This window comes from Branchiostoma lanceolatum, chromosome 3 (genome assembly GCF_035083965.1).
Source record: "Branchiostoma lanceolatum isolate klBraLanc5 chromosome 3, klBraLanc5.hap2, whole genome shotgun sequence".
Taxonomy (NCBI): domain Eukaryota; kingdom Metazoa; phylum Chordata; class Leptocardii; order Amphioxiformes; family Branchiostomatidae; genus Branchiostoma; species Branchiostoma lanceolatum.
The window spans coordinates 26544838-26567604 of NC_089724.1; the positions used below are offsets into that span (position 1 = coordinate 26544838).

The following is a 22767-nucleotide window of genomic DNA, read 5'->3' on the forward strand; positions in this document are numbered from 1 at the left end:
ATTACACTGCTTCTGAGAAGTATCTCATTCAGGGAAATGATGCAGGAAACATTTTTAATTAACGTTTTAATGGGGACAGACTATTCTGCAGGGAAGCAATTGGAGGAGGGAACTGGAGCTAAAATAAGGTGGATACCAAGCTAATAGATCCTGACTGTCCATCACAATTAACAGTTCGACAAATGAGAGTCTGCATGTCCGTCAAATGTTTGCATTTTTATGTTTTTATTCTGCATATCTACGTTTTGAGGGCTTTGATGGAGGTGGGCGGGGCTATGGGATCGGTTTATAATTGAGACTACACCCATAAACAGAGAACACTCACCAAATTTTTCCAATTACATCATTCATTTTTCCTCCTCCTTTCCTTCCTCCTCTTCACCCTCCTTGCCTTCATGTTCCTCGTTTTCTTTGTTCGTCCATTCCTCAAGGACCTTTTCGTGTTCCCCAGCCATGAGCTTGTAGTACATGTAATAGGTGAGGGCGAGGACGATCACCGTACCCACGATGAAGGCCAGCACGGCGAGATACACGTACAAGTCCAGGGACTCCCGGGGTGAGCCGTACACTCGGACTGCAAACTGGGTCTGCAGAACGCAGTAACTGAACAAATAGGAAAGGGGAAGTTATGCAACAAGTCATACAACAGTAATTTTTGTATAATCAAATCAAATTATGGCATTAATATGAAGTTCAAAATATAGCCTAGGTATACAGTAAGTACATGATAAAAAAATGGAAATCTCAAAAGGTATTTCATTTGCATTAATCATAAGTCTAAGTTAAAGGAGATTCCTTTAAATCAGACTAATTTAAACTGCCTGACTGTAGCCTACTACATGTAACTATTTCATCGTGAGCTCCCCGGTATCTTTATGGTGCTAGGAGTGTTGCCCGCTTGCCCTGGGTCATTAGCATACGGCCCATAATTTCTACTCAATTACTTTGCTCATGTTTAATTATCAAGTGTGTTTAGTTACCTTTCACTGTACCAGTTACAATAGTTGCGCAACAAAGTTCTTCCTCTTTATCTACACTATTTAAAAATGCTGGCTGGAAAGACAGGCTGTCAGAAAAAGGCCTATGCTCAGTAAAACACCCCTATTAGTAGTAGTAGTTGTAGTATCCAGTATTAGATTATACAGCTGCGGTGTTTCCTGACGCAGGGGATGGCAGCAGTCGGCCAGTCTTCACACAGCGCCTCCAAGCGGCTCTGTCCAGCGGGTCCACGTTGGTGAGGCCGCACTCTTTAATGTTCTTCTTTACGCACTCAGCCCCTAAGACTGCCAATGGCTACCAAACTATCCCCACTGCACAATGTGTTTGAGTACCTGCACTCTGGATCCAACACCTTAAGGTGAAACACAAAGATGCCTTTGCTGGACCCAAACTTGAGGGCTGACACGCCAGAGCTACCCAGGACCTCGTGCTGTCCCGACAAGCTGCCTGGTGGATCACATGGGGTGGAGCAAGGCTGGTAATTCTGAAGAAGAAAAAAATTATGTATCAAAAAGAAGTTTCGTTTCGTTCATATTGGAAGGCATCCTCATTTGAGGTGAAGCATGATGCTTTTTCAAGTAGCTAGTGGTAGTGCAATGCGGCTTCGCTACGGCTCGCGTTTTTGGCCAAGCACACCGGGTCACCCCTACTCTTCTTGTTGTTGGGTTCTTTTACGTGCAGACGTTTGATGCTTGAGGCTAATGCCTGAAGCTCCTTCATACACGGGGCCGACGGCTTTACGTCACCATCCAAAATGACGAATGTTATTATCCCTTACAACATGTCCGAGCTCGAGTCGACCCCGAGGATCGAACGCGGGCCCTATGATCCACGGAATTTGATCCAGATGGCGAAGCAGCGGGGTTGCGTTAGAAGTAAATCATCCTTAGAAATCTCCAAAATGTACCCAAGCTTTCCACACCAAACCGATCAACAAAAAAAAACTGTCTTCTTGCTCGTCGTACAACCCGTTTATCTATCAAAATATTGGTCAATTTATCTTTCACTGCATGGAGAATAAAAGGCAAACCCCTCAAATAGCTTCTAATTAGAAATAGATTTAGAACAGTTGTCATTTCACTCTTCATTCATTCATATATCCATATTTCTTCTCTGTTAAGTATGCGTTGTATGTATACAAGTGTTTTGCTTTGCTTTGTTGGCAATTAGCCTTCGGGAATTGCAATAATTATTATGATCATTATTAATCTTGAATACATATGGGTAGTCCCTTCAGCCAAATTGGGCTAATTTCCAAGGTAATGATCCATAACAGAGTATGCACAAAACAAACCTAGGAGTTCAAAAATTATACAAAAATATTTATTACAGGATAAAGGGGCATCACAGGGCTTGAAACACTTTTTGTTCTCTTCTGTACTTGATTCGTGATACATTATGTAGCACATATTGTCAGCTTGCCAAATTGCTTGTTTAAATCTTTCTATGCGATCACAAAAATTTTTCTAGAAACGGAAAATTGCAGGTGAGTATTTTGTGCCCTCGGCTGATATTGTCTTCCTACCCTCTGTAAAAACCCAAAGGGGCAAGTACGCCGCTCCCGGGATTCGAACCCTCGCCGATCCCGATCCGCATGGCTTGGGAATCAAACACGCTAACCACTAGGCTAAAAGGTCTGGACCAGTTAGGCTGGTCAGTTAGTGGAGGTTGATCCCCACTGTTACACCTCTGCCAGATACATAGCAAGCAGTGCCTTGATACACCAATGTTATAACAGTTTCACTACAGACATACGTACATACTACATAAGGTAACTTGAAGACATAAATATAAATTCCAAGGGCCTTTAATAAACAAACACCTATTGCTCAACAGATCTTTCTGATTAGCTTTAATGAACATAACCTTTCAGATGACATAACTTGACGACCGGAAATATACTATGATCAAAGGGAAAGAAGTGATGTATGTTTATCTTTTGATTGTCTCATGATAACGTGAATAAATTCTTTCATTTCCCAGTAGTTTTATTAGAAGTTCCCAGCAACGTCTGACAGCCAAGTTGTTAGGGATGAGAGCACCTCATATCACTGCCATTTATCAACGGAAGACAGATTTTCCCTTTCAACAAAGTGAGCGGATGTCTTCTGTAACGTCATGGCTGTCCTACCTTGAAGATGAAGGGATAAGAACCCTTTCAAGAATACTTTTGAATAAATGACAGCACTCGATACATCACTCTCTGCCATGGGCTCTAGCCCCCTGCTGTATGGATTGTACAAAGTTGCGTGGCCCAAGGGCTTAGAATCGGAGATAGACGCTACCTTAAGCAGCATGTATGGTGCGGGGAAGACTTTAAGTTTGTACCAGTCCTATAAAAGATGCATATCAAAATCATGTCTCCAAGTCTTTACTGTATATAAAGTAAAAGATTTGTAGGAAGTTTAATAATAAGTGAAGTAATATTTATTTTTATTTTTTTATTTGTTTGACTGTGTACACGGTACAGCAGCCAAGGTTGCCCGACTAGCAGTAGCTATTATAAGGGGCAACCTTGCTACATTAGTTAACAAGATAAAATCATACAGGCATACAATCACACAAGCTCTCACAATTAATATACATGTACATTCTTTAAGTAACACGCTATATAAAATTGTAGAATCTAAAGGGCAGAAAATTCATTGTCGATCAACGGGATGTACACTTAAATAATAGTAACTTCATACTAGGACCGGTAATTTTTCCACTTTTTCATGACTATAATCAGAGAGGCTCAGAGTTGTGATTCTCACCTGAGGGCCCCATGCATCACCTGGACTGCTTACATTTCCAGCTGTCAGCATTGCCGCTAGCGTCTGAGCCTCGCAAGCACAGCCAGCCTGGAAAGGGGACATTTCATCTTTATTTACATATAAACATAATTGGAGACATACATACAAACAAGAGCTATCTACCAGTAAAAATTACAACCGTAGCATGTCATGAGCTATCTACAATTCAAAAGTTATGACTGTAGCATGACCGTATAGCATGTAGCACATGAGATATCAAAACTGGAAGTTTTGCTGGAGTACCATGTAAAGCCGCCAGGGGGCCCAAAATCTAAAAATTTCTTCCTTTTGCCAATCCCTACCGATACACTAAATATCATAAAGATCTACTGATGACTTCTTGAGTTATGCCGTTCACACAAAAACAGACAGACACACAGCCCCAAAAACATAACCTTCTTGACGAAGGTAACGACATGCTTGAGTGGTGCTAAATTTAAAATGCTCACACTTCTTTACAAATACATTTTGTATACAAACTACTCTGACATGTACCCAATTACTGCATCTGTAGTGCCTGGGTATATGGCTGGATTGCCCGATGAAGGATAGAGTCCCAGAGTCTTAAGAGTGGGCGGGTTTGTCACGTCACGTCTTCCCACACAGGTGATGATGCATAGAGCTGAGACTCCATCGGACTCCATCGGAGACTTCATTGAACACACCCATTATCAACAAACTCACTTTTACAGAAGCACTGGAAGTTTAGGATATGGCTAGTGCAAAAATGACACTATGTACATTTTGTATATATTAGTAGAACCATTTTACAAACAAAAAAAGACATTGGCAGAGTTTAAGACATGAAAGCCAAAGAATACACTATGATGCTTACAATGACACCTAAGTAGAAAAGCCATTTTACACAAGAAATAGACATTGACAAAGTTCAACACATGACCTGTAAAGAAGACACTAGATGTACATCTAATACTTAGTGTAGAAAAGCCATTTTAGTATTTTTACACAAGAAAAAGACATGACCTGTAAAGAAGACAATATCTGTACATCTAATACTGAGTAGAAAAGCCATTTTACACAAGAAAAAGACATTGCCAAAGTTCAAGACTTGACCTGCAAATAAAGAAGACACTTGATGTACATCTAAGTAGAAGAACCTATTTGCACAAGAAAGAGACATTGCCAAAGTTTAAGACACGGCCTGCAAAGAAGACACTATGTCTATTCTAATCTAAGTGGAGAGGCCCTTTTACTTCAGAAATAGACATTGCCAAAGTTCAAGACATGACCTGCAAATAAGAAGACACTAGATGTACATCTAAGTAGAAGAGCCTATTTGCACAAGAAGGAGACATTGCCAAAGTTTAAGACATCAGCATGGCCTGCAAAGATGACACTATATATATGTACATCTATTCTAATCTAAGTGGAGAAGCCCATCTACAGCAGAAAGAGACATTGACAATTAAATGAAAGTTCAAGACATGACATGCAAAGAAGACACTAGAATGACTAGATGTACATCTAAGTAGAAGAGCCTGTTTGCACAAGAAGGAGACATTGCCAAAGTTCAAGACATGGCCTGCAAAGAAGACACTAAATGTACATCTAAGTAAGCAGAAGAGCCCTTAAGGCCTCAAAGTACTCAGCTGTCAGAAGCAATATCCACAGACATAAATCACAACCACTTAGTACATCTTTCTGAATTTAATCCCAAGTACATCATCAGACTCTCTCGGAGGACAGTAAAATTTTGACATTTGGCCGCTGAGAAATTTTCAATGCAATAATAAGACTGTGGTCTTGCTGATGATTTCCCAAGTGGTCTTATGTAAGAAAGGAGGTCTTGGATGGAGGTTAAACGGTCAAGTGATTAAGCCCCCTCTCACTGGACTCTGGCACGCTGGCGTCATCGCTGCTGTCGATCGAATTGACAAAGCACTGGACGAATTTCATTGACAAAAAAAAATCTTTTAAAATTTTGGTGTGCGTTTTGTTGCCTTCTTGGTCATACTTGACACTACGTTTTAAATGATATTCCAATTAAATATTATAAAGTCAAGGGTTATACAAATCCAGTTTAGGACACAGCAACGCAGCCAGCGTGCCGCTGGTCCAGTGAGAGGGGGGCTTTAAGATACACAATGCAAAGGTTATATAGACAAGCAAATGGATAAGTTTTGTAACAAGAAAGGAGGTATATTTCACCATTAAGGTATTGATGGCATTGTACATTATTGAAGCATACGTTTAGTCCTGACCATCATATTCTATTCTGTGTCTGTATCGGTATCTATGTAGCCGGTATATCCGCCCTTCTGCATAACACACCAAAAATTGGTAATTCCACTTTTCAATCATAAAGCATGTATATGAGAGTTGAATTCGAGATGAGTCGTCAGACTTTTCAGTGACATACTGCATGCTACTGGTTGTCGCGGTGGCAGTGCTTGGCCCAGAACTCAGAGGTCCCGGGTTTGAATCTGGGGTCCCCTGTTTTGTCCAGTTGACATGCCCTTGGGAAAGGTAGTTTACTTGACTTTTCTCATTCCACTCTCATGAGTACCATATTAGCTTCCTTCAGAAGTTCAACACTGCAAGCTGTCGGTTCGGTCTTGAAAGAAAGCCTTGAAGCAACGTCATCAAAGAAGCCACAATATTTCTTGAAGAGTGTGGTGACTCGCCCTTAAGCCATGGCTTAAGGCAATTTGTCCCCAAGCACAACTTGTACTGACGGTAAGTACAGTCGTATCATGCAAATCAGCTGGCTACAAATGGCAATGATAAAAACTCATTGACAAGCTTTTTGGTCTGGAAACAGGATCAACTATCCACTGGACCATGGCAGAGCTGTCTCAAGCTTTCAATGTTTTTCCTTCCCACCCCTTGCTTGGGAGCCCATGTTGTTCTTTTTTGTTGGTTAATTTGTCATTTAAGCTTATACGCTTACGAAAATACATGTACATCAATTTCATCTCATTAAGTTCAGATTTTTGGCGCCGACAGGGTGAATTTTTTTCTGTCCCAACAAGCAAATTTCCGTCCTGGGACGGAGGGATGCATGGGTCCTAAACCAAGGCCACTTTAGTTAGCTGGTTATCATCTGGTTTCATCACCTGGTAAACATCACCTAAAAAAAATTTAAACACTGCAGTTCACTGACCTGCTGCATGGTGGCGTTGTAGCCGTACCCTGTCCTGCCGTGAGCCTCCCATACAAAGAAGTCTTCTGTCACCTCCCTTACAAACTGGTCTCCGTCATAGCTGGGTGATGTCAAGTGGTAAAGGTGAGTTCATGGCAACAACAGCTAACTCCACATCGAATAAACCATCACAAGAAATGATGTCCTTTATTCATAGGAAAAATCAAAACTGTAACAACAAAACACGAACACAGAGATCACATATGAGTGTGATTCAAGAAATAAGAATTGAAATTCATAATTGCAAATTTCTTTTCTGTAGTTAATGCTGTAGCCAGATGGGATTTCTTGATCAAACTCATTGAAGAAGCAGGCAAAATGCTTAGAATATGTAAAAATTCTTCCAGGACCTGTGGCTTGACTGATACCTCTTTTCATGCTTCTACTGTTACTACAAAGATGAGGATTTATGAAGACCTTCAATAAAAAGATAGCAGTTTAAAACATACAGGTCTACAGTTGGCCGGAAGTGGTCGGAGTAGAACACATCAATTGGGCAACCAAGGTTGTCCAGGTCATAGGTCACCTCCTGAAATGAAAAAGATTTTTATGAACACAAAAGGGACAGTTCATGATGTCTGATAATTGATTTTATCACTGTTTCAAGTTCGTTGAAATTAAACTCCTATGTGACTTTGTTGTACAGATACTGTCACTTAAAGAAAGGAAACTTTGAAATGGATGACTAAGTAACACATTAATGTTACATTATAAACTTGTCATGTTTATATTTGTAATTTACATGTAAATCTACCGTACTACTATAGCTGTACATGTATGCTGGTAAGGTACAGTTGTGTGTGTGTATTTCTTCATTAGGAAAGTGTGCCATCTAGCAGATCTAGTGGGAACTGCACCATAAGTAAGATAGAACTTTATTGCGCGACTATTGTAGCAGGTACAAAGTATGGCAGCAACAGTAAACATAGAACAAGAAATAAGTATGGAAGAAGACTATTCACTACAACAAATGACTATCTTAGGTTTTACATGATTCAAGTTGGGCTAATTTTGAGTATCATTATTTTTTATAAGTAACTTTGCACAGTTTTCAAACGAAGACGGAAAATGCGACAAACCGTTGAATTCTCTGCACAGCCCTGACAGCCTTCTCCTTTGTATGTCGGATCATACATATCTGGTGACCTGAAAAGGATAGAAACACTTCTATTTACATTTTGCTTACAGGAAATTCCCTTAAGAATGGAACAATGGCACTGCACCATCACATTTGTAGGGTACAATGTATAATCCCAGTCCCCTCAAACTGATTTTGAAAAATAAGGGTTTCTAGCCTTATTCCAGGTTAAATTTACACAAAATTGATGTAAAGATTAACTTCCATGAAGTATTGTATTTTAAAAGGCAAGAGCTTCCACCACCAAACTATAAACTCGAATATCTAAAACAGATTTAGGACTTACAAGGTATAGATGTAGTTCTGGTATGAACTGCACTCTTCTGTTGAGGAGGGTCTAAATATTCAAGAGGACAAAAGATTTTTTTGAAGTTAACAGTGATCTTGAAACAGTTTAGCTCACTGAAGAGCTAATCTTCTACTGATTGTGACAGAGAAGTACAGTATTTACAGGATCATGGTACAGGAAATTCCCCTAGCTCTTTTCGATAAGTACAATGATGAACAGCGGCCCATGGCTTAACATCCCGTCCTTAGGACTGTGACCCTTTCTAGTAGCATGTGTGTCCAGTGAACGACAATAGCTGGGATTCAAACTCCAAAGCGATGGCAAGGTCACTCATCACTGGACTACACATGATGAGCAAGATAAAATCAATGAAATAAAAATGAGCCTGTTCCAAAAGCAAGTAAGAATTTACTGTTACAGCATTGCCTAGTTTATACAACATTAGCTTCTGAATAAGAAAAACAATTATCGCAATACAATAATGTTAGAACATCATGATAGACTATATATGAACACTGAACTCAGTTGCAGCTAAAGCTGATACATACCTTCTAACCCTTATATGTCGATTTGGAGGACACCCCACAGAAATTGATGTCACCTATAACAAAAACAATATGTAAGGTAATTTAAAAAAAAGTATTATACTGTGATTCACATCACTTGTTCTGCTTCCGATCTCTAATTGGTACTGGATTCTTTATAAACAACGCTGTTGGTTCAAACCAGGGCTCTTCAAAGGTGAATAAAATAGCACAGTTTCAGTAAATTTTACCTCCCATGCCACACTAAGTATTGTTTTCATCTCTATTCCTCTGTCTGAAATGGCCCAAGCATTCTCTTTGCTATATAGAGACCAAATTCATGCTAGACATAACATACTATTAGGTATTAGCAGAAAGAAGACTGCAACCTGGAAATACAATCTAATTATCTCTCAGGTACAGTTTCACAAGAATGTTGAACTGCACTCACCATGTTAACAGGTCCACGACAGGCATACAATGTCTGCTTTGGCCTGACTTCAACTGTCACGACGCCAGTTGTCCCATAACTGCTGTCAATCATCAAATCATCAATTCAGAAATGTATCAAACATGTAAGGAACGGAACCGAATTGAAAACAGAAAAATGCACATCATTATCGTGATTAAATGTTGAAAGGATGAAATAAGATGCATGTAATACCTCCCAGAGTTTACTACCTGCAGCATTTCAAAAGTCACATTGCTGGAGAAATGTAAGGTCTGGAACAAACAAAGAATGTTTTGAATAGGCCAAAAATAGTTACTCAAGCAACTGGATAAAACTTTGAAACAGTCAGACCATTTCAAATAGTTTTAAATGTTTTAAATAGTCACCCCTGATCATAGGAATGTAAAAAAAAATGGTTTTCATTATACTTCAATTGTTGACAGTAAGAAATGATAATGATTATCAGCGGAGCTATAAACTGAAAGTGTAAGCAACAGATTCTAAAGAAGGGACACCTTTGTTTCTTACCTTGTTCTCTGTTGTGTACAGGCTGGAGGGCAGTATCTCCGAGCTGAAGTTCTGTTGTAGTAGGTGCCCATTCCTCACTAACACTTCCACACTGTTATATGAGCCACTCGGGTACAATAGGGAGGCCCATATCTGTGCATTGGAGAAATTAAGGCTATATTACGGTTATTAAGGATGTTACATCTACTGCACTGATAACAAAAGAACCATCCCTGGCCCTGGCCTAGGTACTGCTGAACCGACTCTGTTTCTGGTATTGAAGAACAATCTCTTTCCCTGAAGGGCCATCCCTATCCCTGGTACTAAAGAACCATCTCTGTCCTTAGTGCTGAAGGACGAGCAATGAAAAATTGTAAAGTGTCACAAATGGATGGGTCCTTGAAAGTTAGATGGAGTTGCATCAAGCAAAATCAGAAACTTAAATTTGTTGTTCCTCCCTCAAAAAATGCCCATATTTACCAAGAAGCATTAAGAAAAGCTAGAAGGATGCAAGTAAGGAAAATGAAACAACACACATACCTTCAGCTCCTCCCCCACATCTATGTAGTAGCCATCAACATCAATGCCGTGGGAGAACCTATGATACTGACGTAAAAACAAAGCAGTGTTTTTAACCAATATCTAAAAGCAACATTTGCTACCGTGGCAACAAGTGTGAAAAAAACATCAAAGAATTTCTACCTTTCTCTGATGCAATCTACAAACATTTATAAACTTAATAGCTATTCTAACTATTTTCTCCTATATTAATGGTCAAATGTCTCGGACTTCCAAGCAACCGCAATTGATCACAATCTATCATTTAAGATGCATGGACAATGATTTCAAGAAAGAACATTACTCATGGTTTGGTGCTCTTTAAATATGGTGTCTATAGAAAAAAAGCAGGACCTACATGATGTGTTGAAATAAAAGGATATCTACGGTTCAGAGAACTTCTCACATGCTTGTAACATACCAACACGGTTAACAATAAATCACATGTAGCCTTGTGGCAGAAAATACCCTAATATCAGGCCTTAAGTACAACAGAATTCACATTCAGCACCAAGGACAGGTACCGTCTGCTAAACCAATGTGTTGCACATTACAGTCGTTGCCATCAAGTAACAGTAGGAGCATCCTCACTAGCTTTAGTTTAAACAATGCTTACAGTCAGATGTGCAATGGTTAAGTGCAACAGGTCGTTCAGTATAATATATATTCTTTCCGCTTGCTCAACAGAATTTGATACATTCCATTCTATAGGTAAATTCAAATACATTCTAGAAGGAGACAACCCTTACTGTGTACAAATAGGTAAACATATCAAAGAACGTTTAGACCTTAGAACTAGTAGTGTAAGTGAATCACTGATAGTTTAAACTCGACATGTTGAAGTATTCATATACTTGATATACGTGTACGTAGGTTAATTATTTTGTATCCCATTGTTGTTGCTTGCATGTCTAGTTGAAGAAGACCTTACAGAAGTCGCTGTACTTTTGTTGTGTCAATAAAGATTTCTGTATAAATGACTGCTGCCGCGCCACGTGCCTGCAAAGCTGCAAGCGTTACGCCAAAGGAATATATATGCAACAAAATCCACAATAACAACCCTACTTACAGGGCAGGATGTGGCAGGGTACATGCGGCTGTATACTTCAGCTTGGAGAGGGAACAACCTTGCAGTGGCTAAACTCACAGTGCTGAAATTCAATATGTTATGCAATTTAGAAAACATCTTGTTACATGAAGTAAGTCAAAAGATAGTTGTTAGCACCCTCTCCCATCTATGTAACTATGTATAGTCTTTCATAAATATTGAGTATTCTGTGCTCCACAGGAAACATGTGTAGGAATGTTTTTAATAACCCAGTGGATAGCGATACTGCCTGAGTGTGGAATACAAGATCAGGGGTTCCAATTTTGTTCAACCTGGTTGTTTGAATATAGAGACCCTTTTTACTGCTGAATGCATTACAAGAGACTGGATAAGGGAGACAAGGGTATCTGTATCAGTGCTGATTAAAATACTACCAAACTGATGTTTTTGTGGACATTTTCACCCCATTTCTCCCGTGGAAAATGCTGAGTCATCTGGAAGAAGCTTAAAACTTGTGGAGGGTGCTTACCTGTCATAGTTCACCAGATGCAACCTGCCGAGTACATCAAAGAATAGCACAAACTCAGCTTCTGGCAGCTCACCAGGGGATAACTAGTGAAAAGGCAATAAAGATTGAAGTGATGGTGAAGATAGAGCTGAAACTCTGTAAGAGGAAGATACTACTGAGTCCAAACAACCCAATCCAAATACAGATACACTGATTGTATTATGATTGATAAAACATAGTAAGGAAAGGGCCCCCCCCCCCCTACACACACACACACACACACACACACACACATACTTTCAACAACCCACCTATAAATCAAGGAGACAGGCACTTACAAACTTGCTCCTAGGTATATCAAATCTGGTTCTTTCCACTTTTTACATCTTACTAATTCCCAATTCTAAGAAGTGGTCAACAGAGTATAGACATGGTTGTCTTTATATATGCAAAAAACATTTTTACTTCAACAACGTTCTCCATGTCCACTCTCCCATAGTACAGTTTGTTGGATGTCAGATGTATCACAAAGTCTCCATTTGGACCTGAAACAACAAGAAAAGGATAATCTTTTTGACGACTTGCATAGACGTAGTTAAAACTATAAATACTCAGCAAAAAAACATTTCTTGGGTCTCAGATTTTGAAGTAGACATCACTTAAAAAGATAAAAAAGAGAAAGAAGTCCGTATTTACCTGCTGTTATTTCCTGAATGGACTCCAGTGGGTCTTCAACCAGGTTAGATGTCACATTGCCCTCCAACACTTGTAGGGTACCTGTACCTATGACATCATCACAACAAAACAAGGCTAGTTTCAATATTCAATAGCTTATTCCTGAGGATTGTGCAGAAAATACCCTTAAGTACAACAGAAGTCACTTTCAGCACCAAGGACAGGTACTATCTGATAAGCATGTCTAAACTATATCAAAAGAATGCGTATAGATTCCTGAACACAGTTCTTCTGTTACAGGTCTATAGAAAAATGGTATCTTAGAACAGATGTTATCTTTGACATGATAAGGTCATTGTTACTGTTGTTTTCATTGGTTCCTTAGTACACTTCTATTTGCTGGTTAACACATAGATGCTACTCTTTTATTACAGTAACTGTTACTGCTGATGCATGACTGTATGTGAAAGGACAGTGGGTGGACCAAAGTTGTTGAAAAGTATTGTCGAAAATACATACGCTGTAACTTCTCTGTAGTAAGTATCAAATGTTCATAGTTCATTGCATGCACAGTGGTAAACCAATCTGTTATTCTAAATGTGTACTCACCATTGCTGAAGGAGTATGTTACATTAGTGGGGTCCCACACTAATGCCTCGGGCATGGCACTTGCCAGGTACATCAGGGAGTAATTACCTTGAGGAGTGAGAGCAAAGCAATCTTCAATATAACTATCGTTTGCAGGAAACTGTAGTAAGCTCTCCCTGGATACATTATTTCCACACACAGAAAATGCATTGAATTTCCTACATTCTGTATATCAAGTAATACGACTAACAACTGCCAAGCCAAAAAAAAAAAATCAGTCACTGCTGTTTTGTGAAGTAAAATTAGAAAAATGATACTGCAATCTGTTATTATCATATATATTCTTATTCACATGTATAAAAAACATAGTCAAATTCTATGGAAAATAATTTTATGACCACAGTATAAGCTCTTATACGAAACTATTACGTAGTGTTTCAGTCTTTTTGTAAACAAAAGATCTTCATTCATTATTTGTAACCTATCCCACCTGCAGAGCTATGTTGCACTGTGAAGTTAGGAAGGCTCCAGACAGTCGTGGACAGGTCATACTCTAAGGTCATGATCTACAAAATAAATTATATATAAAATGGTGGATTTATGGAGTCACACTTCTCACATTCACAGACAAACAAAAAGCTACAATGTACTCTCCCATTAAAATCACAGGACACACAAATTATAGAAAAAGTGGGGCTTATCATCTTCCTCTTAAGTATTTACCATAGATGTACATGTAGCCAACACTGAGTTTTTAAGTTACTATCATAATAATGGACTCTTGTTACAATTAAATGTCCATCACTCCTCCTGCTACATGAACTAATAGTAAGTATCTTAGACAATCCCTCTGTGAAACATCCTCCAATTTACAGTATGTTTTCAAAGCTCACATACTTACTTTGGGCACAAACTTGCAACTAAATGTATACTTTCATATCCATCATGATTTATAAGTACAAGAAAGTGGCATGTCTTGTCCATCAGTCTCTCTGAAATCACCTGCGTACCTTAGTTTCACTTTCAGCTGTAAGGACCTTCACCAAGACTCCAAGTTCCTCAGGATATGAGGGGAAGGAGACATCCAAGATGGGCACCTTGACAGGAAAAAAATTGATTGTCAATGATTAGTTTGATTGTGAACCAAAAAAGTTTAAACTTTGTGCATATATACTGTTCCCAATGCAAGTGATGGCTGGTTCTATCACTATTTGATGAAAAATTTAATTTGTTTCAAACTTTTTTGAAGTGTTGGAATGATTTCAAATCTATCATCTTTATGATAGTGTGATAAAAACATCCCATCTCATTAACTTAAAGACTATTACTTGACTTGACATTATCTTGAGTGAAAATCATCATCTAAGATGTAAGACTGATTCAAAAGTAAATCTATGTCCCCCTCCCCCTTGACATGACACTGTCTTTTAGCTAGTAGGTACTTTCTCTAAGAGGAGTGACTATCTGTCCAACTGGTATTGTAGAAAATGACCCCTCCCCCACACACTGACTTACTGAGTTATTGCTGTAACCACTGGCTCCCAGCTGTGCGGTTGGTAGGGACGTCAGCTCTAGTCTGCTCTCTCTGGATGACTTCACGAATAGCTGTGTGCTGGTCCACACTGCCAGGCATTCATCATCCAACTGCAAAAAAATATAAGACATAATTGATTTTCTTGACTAAATGATATAGAACAAAACTGTCTCACCCTTTCAACTAGTGCTGCGTAACGGTACTGTGTACCGGTACTGTACCGTAAAAACTAATAGGTACATGTACTGGTCCAAAATACTGGATGATGAAGTACAATGTACCGGTACTGTACCGATATAAATTCACACCTGTACCTAAACCTGAGACTGTACCGGTACCTGTTACTGTACCTGATGTTACGTTTAGGTACGTTGCTGCACTACTTTGAACGAACATGGAGGGATAAGAAAGAAACTCAATCCGAGTGTACATGTACATTTGTTACACAGGACTTTGCTGAGAATTCAGAGGCAGATCAACTGAAAGGTAATAAAAGTGACATAACTCAAAGGGAAAGCATTGATAAAAAATTGTATCATTGCACTCATTTTCTCACCTCCGATGAAAACGTTAGTAAAAACTTGGTCAACAAGTCTCAGGCTCAAAGCTCAGAAACAGACAAATTCAAAACTTTCGGAAATACATAATTAGTATCTAATGTGACTAGCTGAACTGATAATCAACTTCTGAACAAAATGCTGCATTAAACTCCTGGCTCTCAACATGTACCTGTGCTCTGCCTACCCTACTGTGCCTATCTCTGGCTTTTAGCCCTACAAGTCCTCCCAACACTCCTGTAAATAATAAGGTTTCACATTTTTCCCTGCACTGCACAAAATCTGTTATGGAACATTGTTGACGTATGCATGGGGTCAAGGCATAACAATTAACTTGATGTGAATATGATTTTAAAAACTGATAATGATATGCGTTAATGAATGTTAAACATCCAGGTAAGAAAAAATAGAGTGGTACAATTTAAACATTACTACTGGAAAAAATATGATAAAAATCAGACGTTTCGGGCGTCCATCTGACTGCCCTTTTCAACGAGAAGCACTAGCTACATGTACAAGGCGTTGTATGTTCTGCTATGAACACATTATCCCCCAGTGGATAATGATATGATAATATTGTTACGGTATCATAATGATATGATATGCCACTACAAAGTATCAAATTGACATATTAGGCATGGTATGTTGTTGTATGTGGATAATAATATGATAATATTGTAAGTTATGGTATCATCATGATATGATATGCCACTACAAAGTATCAAATTAGCATATTAGGCGTTGTATGTTCTGCTATGAACACATTATCTCCCAGTGGAGAATGATATGATGATATTGTTAATAACAGATAATATCATAATGATATGATATGCCACTACAAAGTATCAAATTGAGTGTACATTCTTCAAACTTGAAGTGGATGGTGCCTTTCTATACCTTGAACAGTGACTCGTTCCCACGTCCCATTCTGTGCCATCCTACACAGACTGTTGCAGGCTATCACATACAGACTGCTGGCTGTGAATGCCGCTCCTTGCACCTCACCACTACAAGACTGGGGAACAAAATTCATGTTGAGAAACAGTGTTGAACATTTCAATACTGATCTGAAAATAACTCACCTTAGTTAAACTTGCATACATTTTAGTTTCTAATCATCCTTAGCTATTAGATATACAATCATGTGCTTTTTATGCTTAGGCCACACCAATTTAATTTCTTGGTTAACGGATTTTTATTTTCCCCAAAAAAAATTTTAGAAAAAAAAAATAATGAAAACAGCAGGCTTTTTTTTCTAAATTTTTTTTGGGGGAAAATAAAAATCCGTTTACCAAGAAATTAAATTGGTGTGGCCTTAAGTCCAACTTTTAATGTAGTACATGAACTAGATAGATACCAGAGCTGCCTTGTCAATGACTTTAAGATTTAAACAAACTCACCTCAAGAACATCATCAGGAATAATTAATGCTTCTGTTGTCAGGAAACTGTCTTGAGTAAAAAGAACCTCTGTGCTGAAACAATAACATATTTTAATACACCGGTAAGAAATCATGGCACTTCACTTTATTTTACAGTTGAAAATATTTTTTCATTATGGACGGAAGTACAGAAGCCGCTCAAAATATTTTCAACTACATGTATCTGTCTTGAAAAGAATTAAAATACTATGACTGACCATGGACAACTGATTTTTAGGTGAGCAACATAATATAATAGATATTCAAACATGTTATGAGTGCCTCAAAAGTTTGCAAACCAAGTAGATAACTCAGGTAAGTTAGCAAAGTTGCTAAATACCTAGTAATGAGGAGAGCAACACCTGAGGAAACCGGACTCTGAAAAAGAAAGTTAGAGGACCATATATAAATGGCGTCAATTTCCTCCTGTGTTGAATGTCATATGCGTTGTAGAAATAAATTCAATGGTCTAAAACAAGCATTCTATTATTCCTCTAATATAACTACTAATAGTACTCAATATTAAGTATTTAATGAATCAGATATAAATTATCTGTACATCAAAAGGATCAAAATAAACACACCTTTACAAGGACTGGTGCAGTAGCACTTCCTTTCAAAGACACCTGCAGTAAAAAAAAGTAAACGGACCATAAACCATATATTTTTTGTGTGTTTTGTTACAGACCTCATCACCCCGACCAATGAAATCAGGTGAATCGCATTGAAACTCAGATTCGTATCAGCCATTTCCCGACAAATTGCTTTCTAACTTGCGTTAACGACTACATCTGACCAAACAAACTCGCCAGTGAGATGGTGGAAGGTGTCAGCTTCCAAAAGACGTTTTCAGATTGACAATTTTGGCACTTTGGAAGTGATTGAATGCACCCGCGATTTAACTTCTAGTTTCTACTACTTTTCTCTAAACGTTAAATCACGGGCGGATTCAATATTGTCAATCTGAAAATGTCTTTTGGTAGCTGACACCCTCCACCATCTCACTGGCGAGTTTGTTTGGTCAGATGTAGTCGTTAATGCAAGTTAGATATGGCTGATACGAATCTGCGTTTCAATGCGATTCACAACGTCGTGATTTGATTTGTCGCGGTGCTCATGGCTTAGGCCTTGGAGCCATTGGCTAGTTGTGTGGATAAGGCTGTATGTCTCTCACAGCTGAACTGGTACATAGATAAACTTTCTGTACATTTGTATTGTTGACAATTCAGTGAGTCTACATTAGGAGTCACTGTGGAACCGTGGAAGGAAAGTCTGAAATTTCAGAACTAGTATGTTTCTGAACAACAAAAATGATGACCTTTCATTACATACAAGTTCATCCAAAGGTCTGAAATTATGCTTGACAATGATCAGAACATCTCAAGGACAGTGAAGTATCATACTGTAAAGACAGAGGTACATATTTATAGATATGTTAATTTACTTACTGAGCTTGATACAGTCCTGTCAGTAAACTGTGGTTGATGCAAAAGCACCTGCGTGTCCCTGAAAATGATGATATGTTCCATTTCATTTCTTTTCAGAAGGCATGTGTGCGGTCAAGAGGGAAAAAATGCATATCAAAGAATGTAGCTGTTTAGAAAAAAAATACTACCATTGGTTCTACCCCTTAGCCAAAAAGTTCAACACATGCACAATTAATAGCATAGCTATTAAATTATTTGAGTAGTTTTGCTTGTACTGTATATCCAGCATTGTCTAGAAGACCATCCTAGTCTAGTAATGGCCTGTAGTTTTTGGCGTGTCTGTCTGTGTGTGTGTGTGTTTCCTGATTTTGTAGTCGGTATAACTCAAGAACCTTCAGATGGATTACGATGACATGTGGTATGTGGGTAGGTCTTAAGAAGTCGATGACCAAGGTCAATTTTGGGCCCCTGGTATGTGACATTGTCAAATTTTCCAGCGAAAGGATAAGATTAATTAATCTTATCCAAATTAGATATTATAATATCTAATTTGTAAACCCTTTCAACATACCCGACAAAACAGTTGTCCAGCATCACTGGCCGTCCTGAGACCAGCAGCGCCTGCTCCGCGGAGTTGTCCACCTCCACAACTATCTCCCACAGGCTGCAAGGAAAAACTGATGTTGAGATTTCTACAGCACAGAAAGGGTCTTCCAGTTTAAATCTATTTACCATTTGTGTTACGATAGATTAGTACCTTCAAAAGTAGTTGAGTCTCTCTCTCTCCATCTCTCTGTCTTGATCTCATAATTAGACTGACATGTAGTAAAAATCATAAGTTGATTCCATAAAGTTAAAAATACTTCTGCTTATATATCCATTGACTCATTAATTATGTCAAGTATGGTAAGGAACAATACGTTACATGGAAAGTTGATAATTCTTTTGAGAGGGCAAAGACATTTGCTATGTGGTAGTGGTACCTTAACAAAGATGTCTGTGAAAAACTTTTGGAAGATTTTTTGTATCTTTAACACAACATCCAGAGTGCTTGATGCACACACCTGCTGTTTCTGTTGTATGCTGTTCCCTTGGACAGCACATGCTGAACATGTGAGCTGTACAGCTGTCTCACCTCTGGGTGCTGTTTCTTCCTCCAGGACAGCTCAGTCAGCTGGGCTGAGTACTAGAAAATATTTTCAAAGCCTTTCTAATTTCATTCTAATCTAAATATGATAACACATAACTGTCTTTTGGTGTATCTTATTACCTGGATGTCTAACCTTCATCGCCATATGATTGCGTAATAACCAAAATAAAATAAAAAGTCTCTTAATGTTGAAAAGACAACATTAAATTTTGCTATCAGTGAACTGTATGTTGTGTAAAAAAACAACCTTGAAGTTGAAGCAATTGATATTATCTTTCATCACTATCTCACATTTACTCCTGAACAGTATAACTTTAACGATAATGACCATTTAAACAGCTGGTGTCTTATGACGAATGGCGGTTATATTGGCTACACAGATACAGATACATGTATATGTATATATCTACAGACAGAAGACATTCTGGCCACCAGGTCCCTAGCTACCTCAGAAGGCTCCTGTGCTGTGTTGTTCAGCTCACTCAAGCTGGCATGTCTGTCATCAACTATCCACACATGGAGCAGCCACTGTGGGGAACAAGATAACAGGTCAAGTTTAAGTCTGAGGGTTGTTGCAAACGATATCAAGAAGAGAAATTCAATAAAAAGACTCTTTTTACACAACCAAAAGATTTATTCCACCAATGTTTCGGTGACCATGTGTCACCTTCTTCAAGGCAATTCTGACTGGTTCACATAGTAATACAGCACATGCAGGTGTTGCTGCTTATACATAATAATGAGATGCATTCCCAAACGCAAAGTATTTACATATGTACAATCACAGGGGATGACATCACTATGCGGTCCCAAACGTACAGAAGAAGTACAAGCACATCGATGTAGTAAGAATAAATACAAATACAAATACAAGAGGAATTTTTAAAGAGCCTACCGTTTCTCCGCTCTTGTCAGGTACATCTGCTGTCCTGAATAGATAGAGGTAAATATGTTCCTATAAGTTATGAAGGAAGCTACAAATGCAATCATGATTATAATTGCCTTTCTTTCCATATTGCAGAGCAAAACTTTAGTAATCAGTTGGATCGTGACTGGGACCTCATAGGCCCTACATTTGTAAATATGTTGTATATGATTAAGTGTGGAAAAGCATTATCGAGGCCATAATAGTAATACACTGTAGTAAAACTAACATCGAACAACTTTGGCTCCAGTTATAAGACAGCATTTACTCACAAGTGAGACACCATTTGCTCATAAGAATAGTGTCTATATGTACAATGCACAAAGGTGCTGCAGGTGTACTAACTCACCTGTTGGCAGGTATCAGGTACCACCTGTAGCAGCTGGGACTGTCCAACACCTGCACATGGAGTGTGTTGTCATCTGATGCACCTGCCTGTAAAAAAATGTTAAGTTATTTTTAAGTTAAACTAATAAGTTATAGTGCTATAAATGTACAGTATAGCTAGAGTTTCAAGAAGTCAAATACTGAAAGTTACCTGTGTGATAGAGTGTTCATTCAGTTTCATTCTGAAACTGAATGAACACTCTTTCACACAGGTAAGACTTGCAACATAGTACATTCAGGGCCATATGGTTGCTGTTTCATTTGTTGTTTCTTGAAAAAAAAAATGTTCTAGGAAAAGGAAAAAAAACACGCTTGTGACACACAGTATCAAATTAAGACAAATATTTTTAGTAACTGTTGTTACCGTTGCATTGGTGTGATCTACACATTGTAACAAATATGCAAATCACTGCTCATAGTAGTAGCTTACCCCCGCCACATCTGGATAGACCGCATACATTCCAGGGCTGCTACACCGGATGGAAGCACCCTGCGACCTGAAACATGTGTAACAGGTGAGGAAGATGCACATGACTGACTCTTAACCCCACAGCTATCATTCAAAGTGGATAAGCTGAAGATATTAGGTACAAAGCATTTTTTATTGTCATGGGCTGCAAGAATGAGGTTAGTTGTTTATTACATGAGGGTCTGCATGGGGGGGTCCTGACAACGCTTAACGGTAAATTCAGGCCAGCCGATAACGCTTAACGGTTAATTCAGGCCGGCCGATAACGCTTAACGGTAAATTCAGCATTTTTAGAACATGAGATACCCCTGAAGACGACGTTTTTTTGCCACTTGTCGTCCTGATCTTGTGGCAGGAGACCTATCCGAACCCTTTAATTACATTCGGCGGCGACAGGAAATTTCGTATTGGTGGAACAAAATATTCATGATCACGATGACGAGCACCGAAGGTGCGGCGAAAATTTTGAAATCTTAAGGATGACAAATAACGCTTAACGAGGAACTAAAACGACCAGTAACGTTAACGCTTCACGATTAATATACCGATAACGCTTAACGGTAAATTCAGGGCGGCCGGTAATGATTAACGGTGAATTAAAATCGCTCGTAACGCTTCACGAAAAAGGGCATGCAGACCCTCTTACATGTACTTGAATATCGTAAGGTCAGCCACAAAAAGAGACAAAATATTCTTGAAGCACAAGGCAAGCATACATGCATGCAGGAAAAGGAATAATTTCATTCAAACTTAATATGCATGTAGCATTTTTTAGATGTCACAGCTATAGCTAGGATTGACCTTTTCTTTCCACATGGAAAATATATGTGCTGTGTGACTTTTGAATATTGTTTTCTTCCCCCCCCCCCATGTTTTTAAGTTTTATTGATTGTTCGATATAAAGCTGTAGGAAACTTAATCAGTCTGATTGCTAACCCTTGGGGTGTGACATGGCAAGCTGGCTCCACCTTCCACTGGAGATCAGACACGGTCTCAAGATGATCAACTATAATCTGGGATAAAAGGATGGGGACAACAACAGTATAACATAATAATAAATGGTTAATTGATTCGAAACTACCCGTGCAATGGCAGCCAGTGCTGAATTCCTGCAGGGTTTACAATCACATAATACACAATAATACACAAGATACATATATGCTCCACACTTGCACTTTTTGGAACTGTTGCAAGGGTCTGGGAGGCTGCCATTCGGCGCCAGGAGGTGACCTCAATACAACCTTCCCTAACCAAAGTCAGGTACCCATTCACACCTGGGTGGAGTGAGGAAATTCGTGTTAAGTGCCTTTCCTAAGGGCACAACATCGGGGCATACCGGTGGTTTCAAACCCGGGACCTCTCGGTTCTGGGCGAAACACACTACCGATTGCCCCATACGATGCCACACCATAAATATCTTGTTTGTTTTTCAAGCTGTTACAACACTCGATTTTGCCTTTGTGCCTTTTAAGATGGGAAGGTTCAAGAAATATAACGTTATAATTCATGCATGATAACAATTCAGATGACAATATTTAAAGGGGAAAAGCCCAGAGTGTATGTCTGCAAGGTTGGTACTGATAATTGAATAATTAAAGAATTGAGAATTACAATTGAAATGCTTGACAGGCCTAAATGACTTATTGTGCATAGCTT

At 38.7% G+C, this 22767-nt stretch overlaps 2 protein-coding genes and 2 long non-coding RNA genes across 5 annotated transcripts; all 4 read right to left on the bottom strand.

The window, feature by feature from the left end:
- Positions 1-207: 207 nt before the first annotated feature.
- Positions 208-11572, bottom strand: LOC136429331 (cation channel sperm-associated auxiliary subunit epsilon-like). Of its 2 annotated transcripts, none has more exons than XM_066419186.1 (13): positions 11494-11572; positions 10407-10472; positions 9888-10019; positions 9573-9631; positions 9360-9438; positions 8933-8985; positions 8382-8432; positions 8037-8103; positions 7407-7486; positions 6919-7018; positions 3756-3842; positions 1332-1483; positions 208-603 (listed from the first exon to the last, which is right to left on the bottom strand). In XM_066419186.1, exons 1-13 carry the CDS (start codon positions 11515-11517, stop codon positions 348-350), a joined length of 1206 nt encoding a protein of 401 aa, XP_066275283.1. In that variant the 5' UTR covers positions 11518-11572; the 3' UTR covers positions 208-347. The 2 variants fall into 2 exon arrangements, with proteins under 2 accessions (XP_066275283.1, XP_066275282.1); XM_066419185.1 differs by having other exon boundaries at positions 9360-9441.
- A 465-nt stretch (positions 11573-12037) lies between these two features.
- Positions 12038-12768, bottom strand: LOC136429379 (uncharacterized). Its single transcript, XR_010754762.1, has 3 exons — positions 12677-12768; positions 12446-12525; positions 12038-12084 (listed from the first exon to the last, which is right to left on the bottom strand). It is a non-coding gene; the product is annotated as an uncharacterized lncRNA (long non-coding RNA).
- A 3947-nt stretch (positions 12769-16715) lies between these two features.
- Positions 16716-18267, bottom strand: LOC136429378 (uncharacterized). The gene is made up of 4 exons (XR_010754761.1): positions 18202-18267; positions 17338-17379; positions 17094-17131; positions 16716-16807 (listed from the first exon to the last, which is right to left on the bottom strand). It is a non-coding gene; the product is annotated as an uncharacterized lncRNA (long non-coding RNA).
- A 223-nt stretch (positions 18268-18490) lies between these two features.
- Positions 18491-22118, bottom strand: LOC136429483 (uncharacterized). Its single transcript, XM_066419314.1, has 8 exons — positions 22048-22118; positions 21073-21139; positions 20605-20690; positions 20226-20259; positions 19778-19858; positions 19245-19366; positions 18752-18844; positions 18491-18572 (listed from the first exon to the last, which is right to left on the bottom strand). Exons 2-8 carry the CDS (start codon positions 21100-21102, stop codon positions 18491-18493), a joined length of 528 nt encoding a protein of 175 aa, XP_066275411.1. The 5' UTR covers positions 21103-21139; positions 22048-22118.
- Positions 22119-22767: the final 649 nt, after the last annotated feature.

Coding starts and splice junctions, on each gene's coding strand:
- LOC136429331 (XM_066419185.1), bottom strand. CDS start 11,517: ATGTACCCTGCCACATCCTGCCCT. Junction 7,019..7,406: donor TTCCGGCCAACTGTAGACCT/GTATGTTTTAAA, acceptor GACATCACCCAG/CTATGACGGAGACCAGTTTG. Junction 1,484..3,755: donor GTGATGCATGGGGCCCTCAG/GTGAGAATCACA, acceptor TTTCTTCTTCAG/AATTACCAGCCTTGCTCCAC.
- LOC136429483 (XM_066419314.1), bottom strand. CDS start 21,102: ATGTATGCGGTCTATCCAGATGTGGCGGGG. Junction 20,691..21,072: donor TCTATCCAGATGTGGCGGGG/GTAAGCTACTAC, acceptor ATTTTTTTACAG/GCAGGTGCATCAGATGACAA. Junction 19,367..19,777: donor CAGCACAGGAGCCTTCTGAG/GTAGCTAGGGAC, acceptor AATATTTTCTAG/TACTCAGCCCAGCTGACTGA.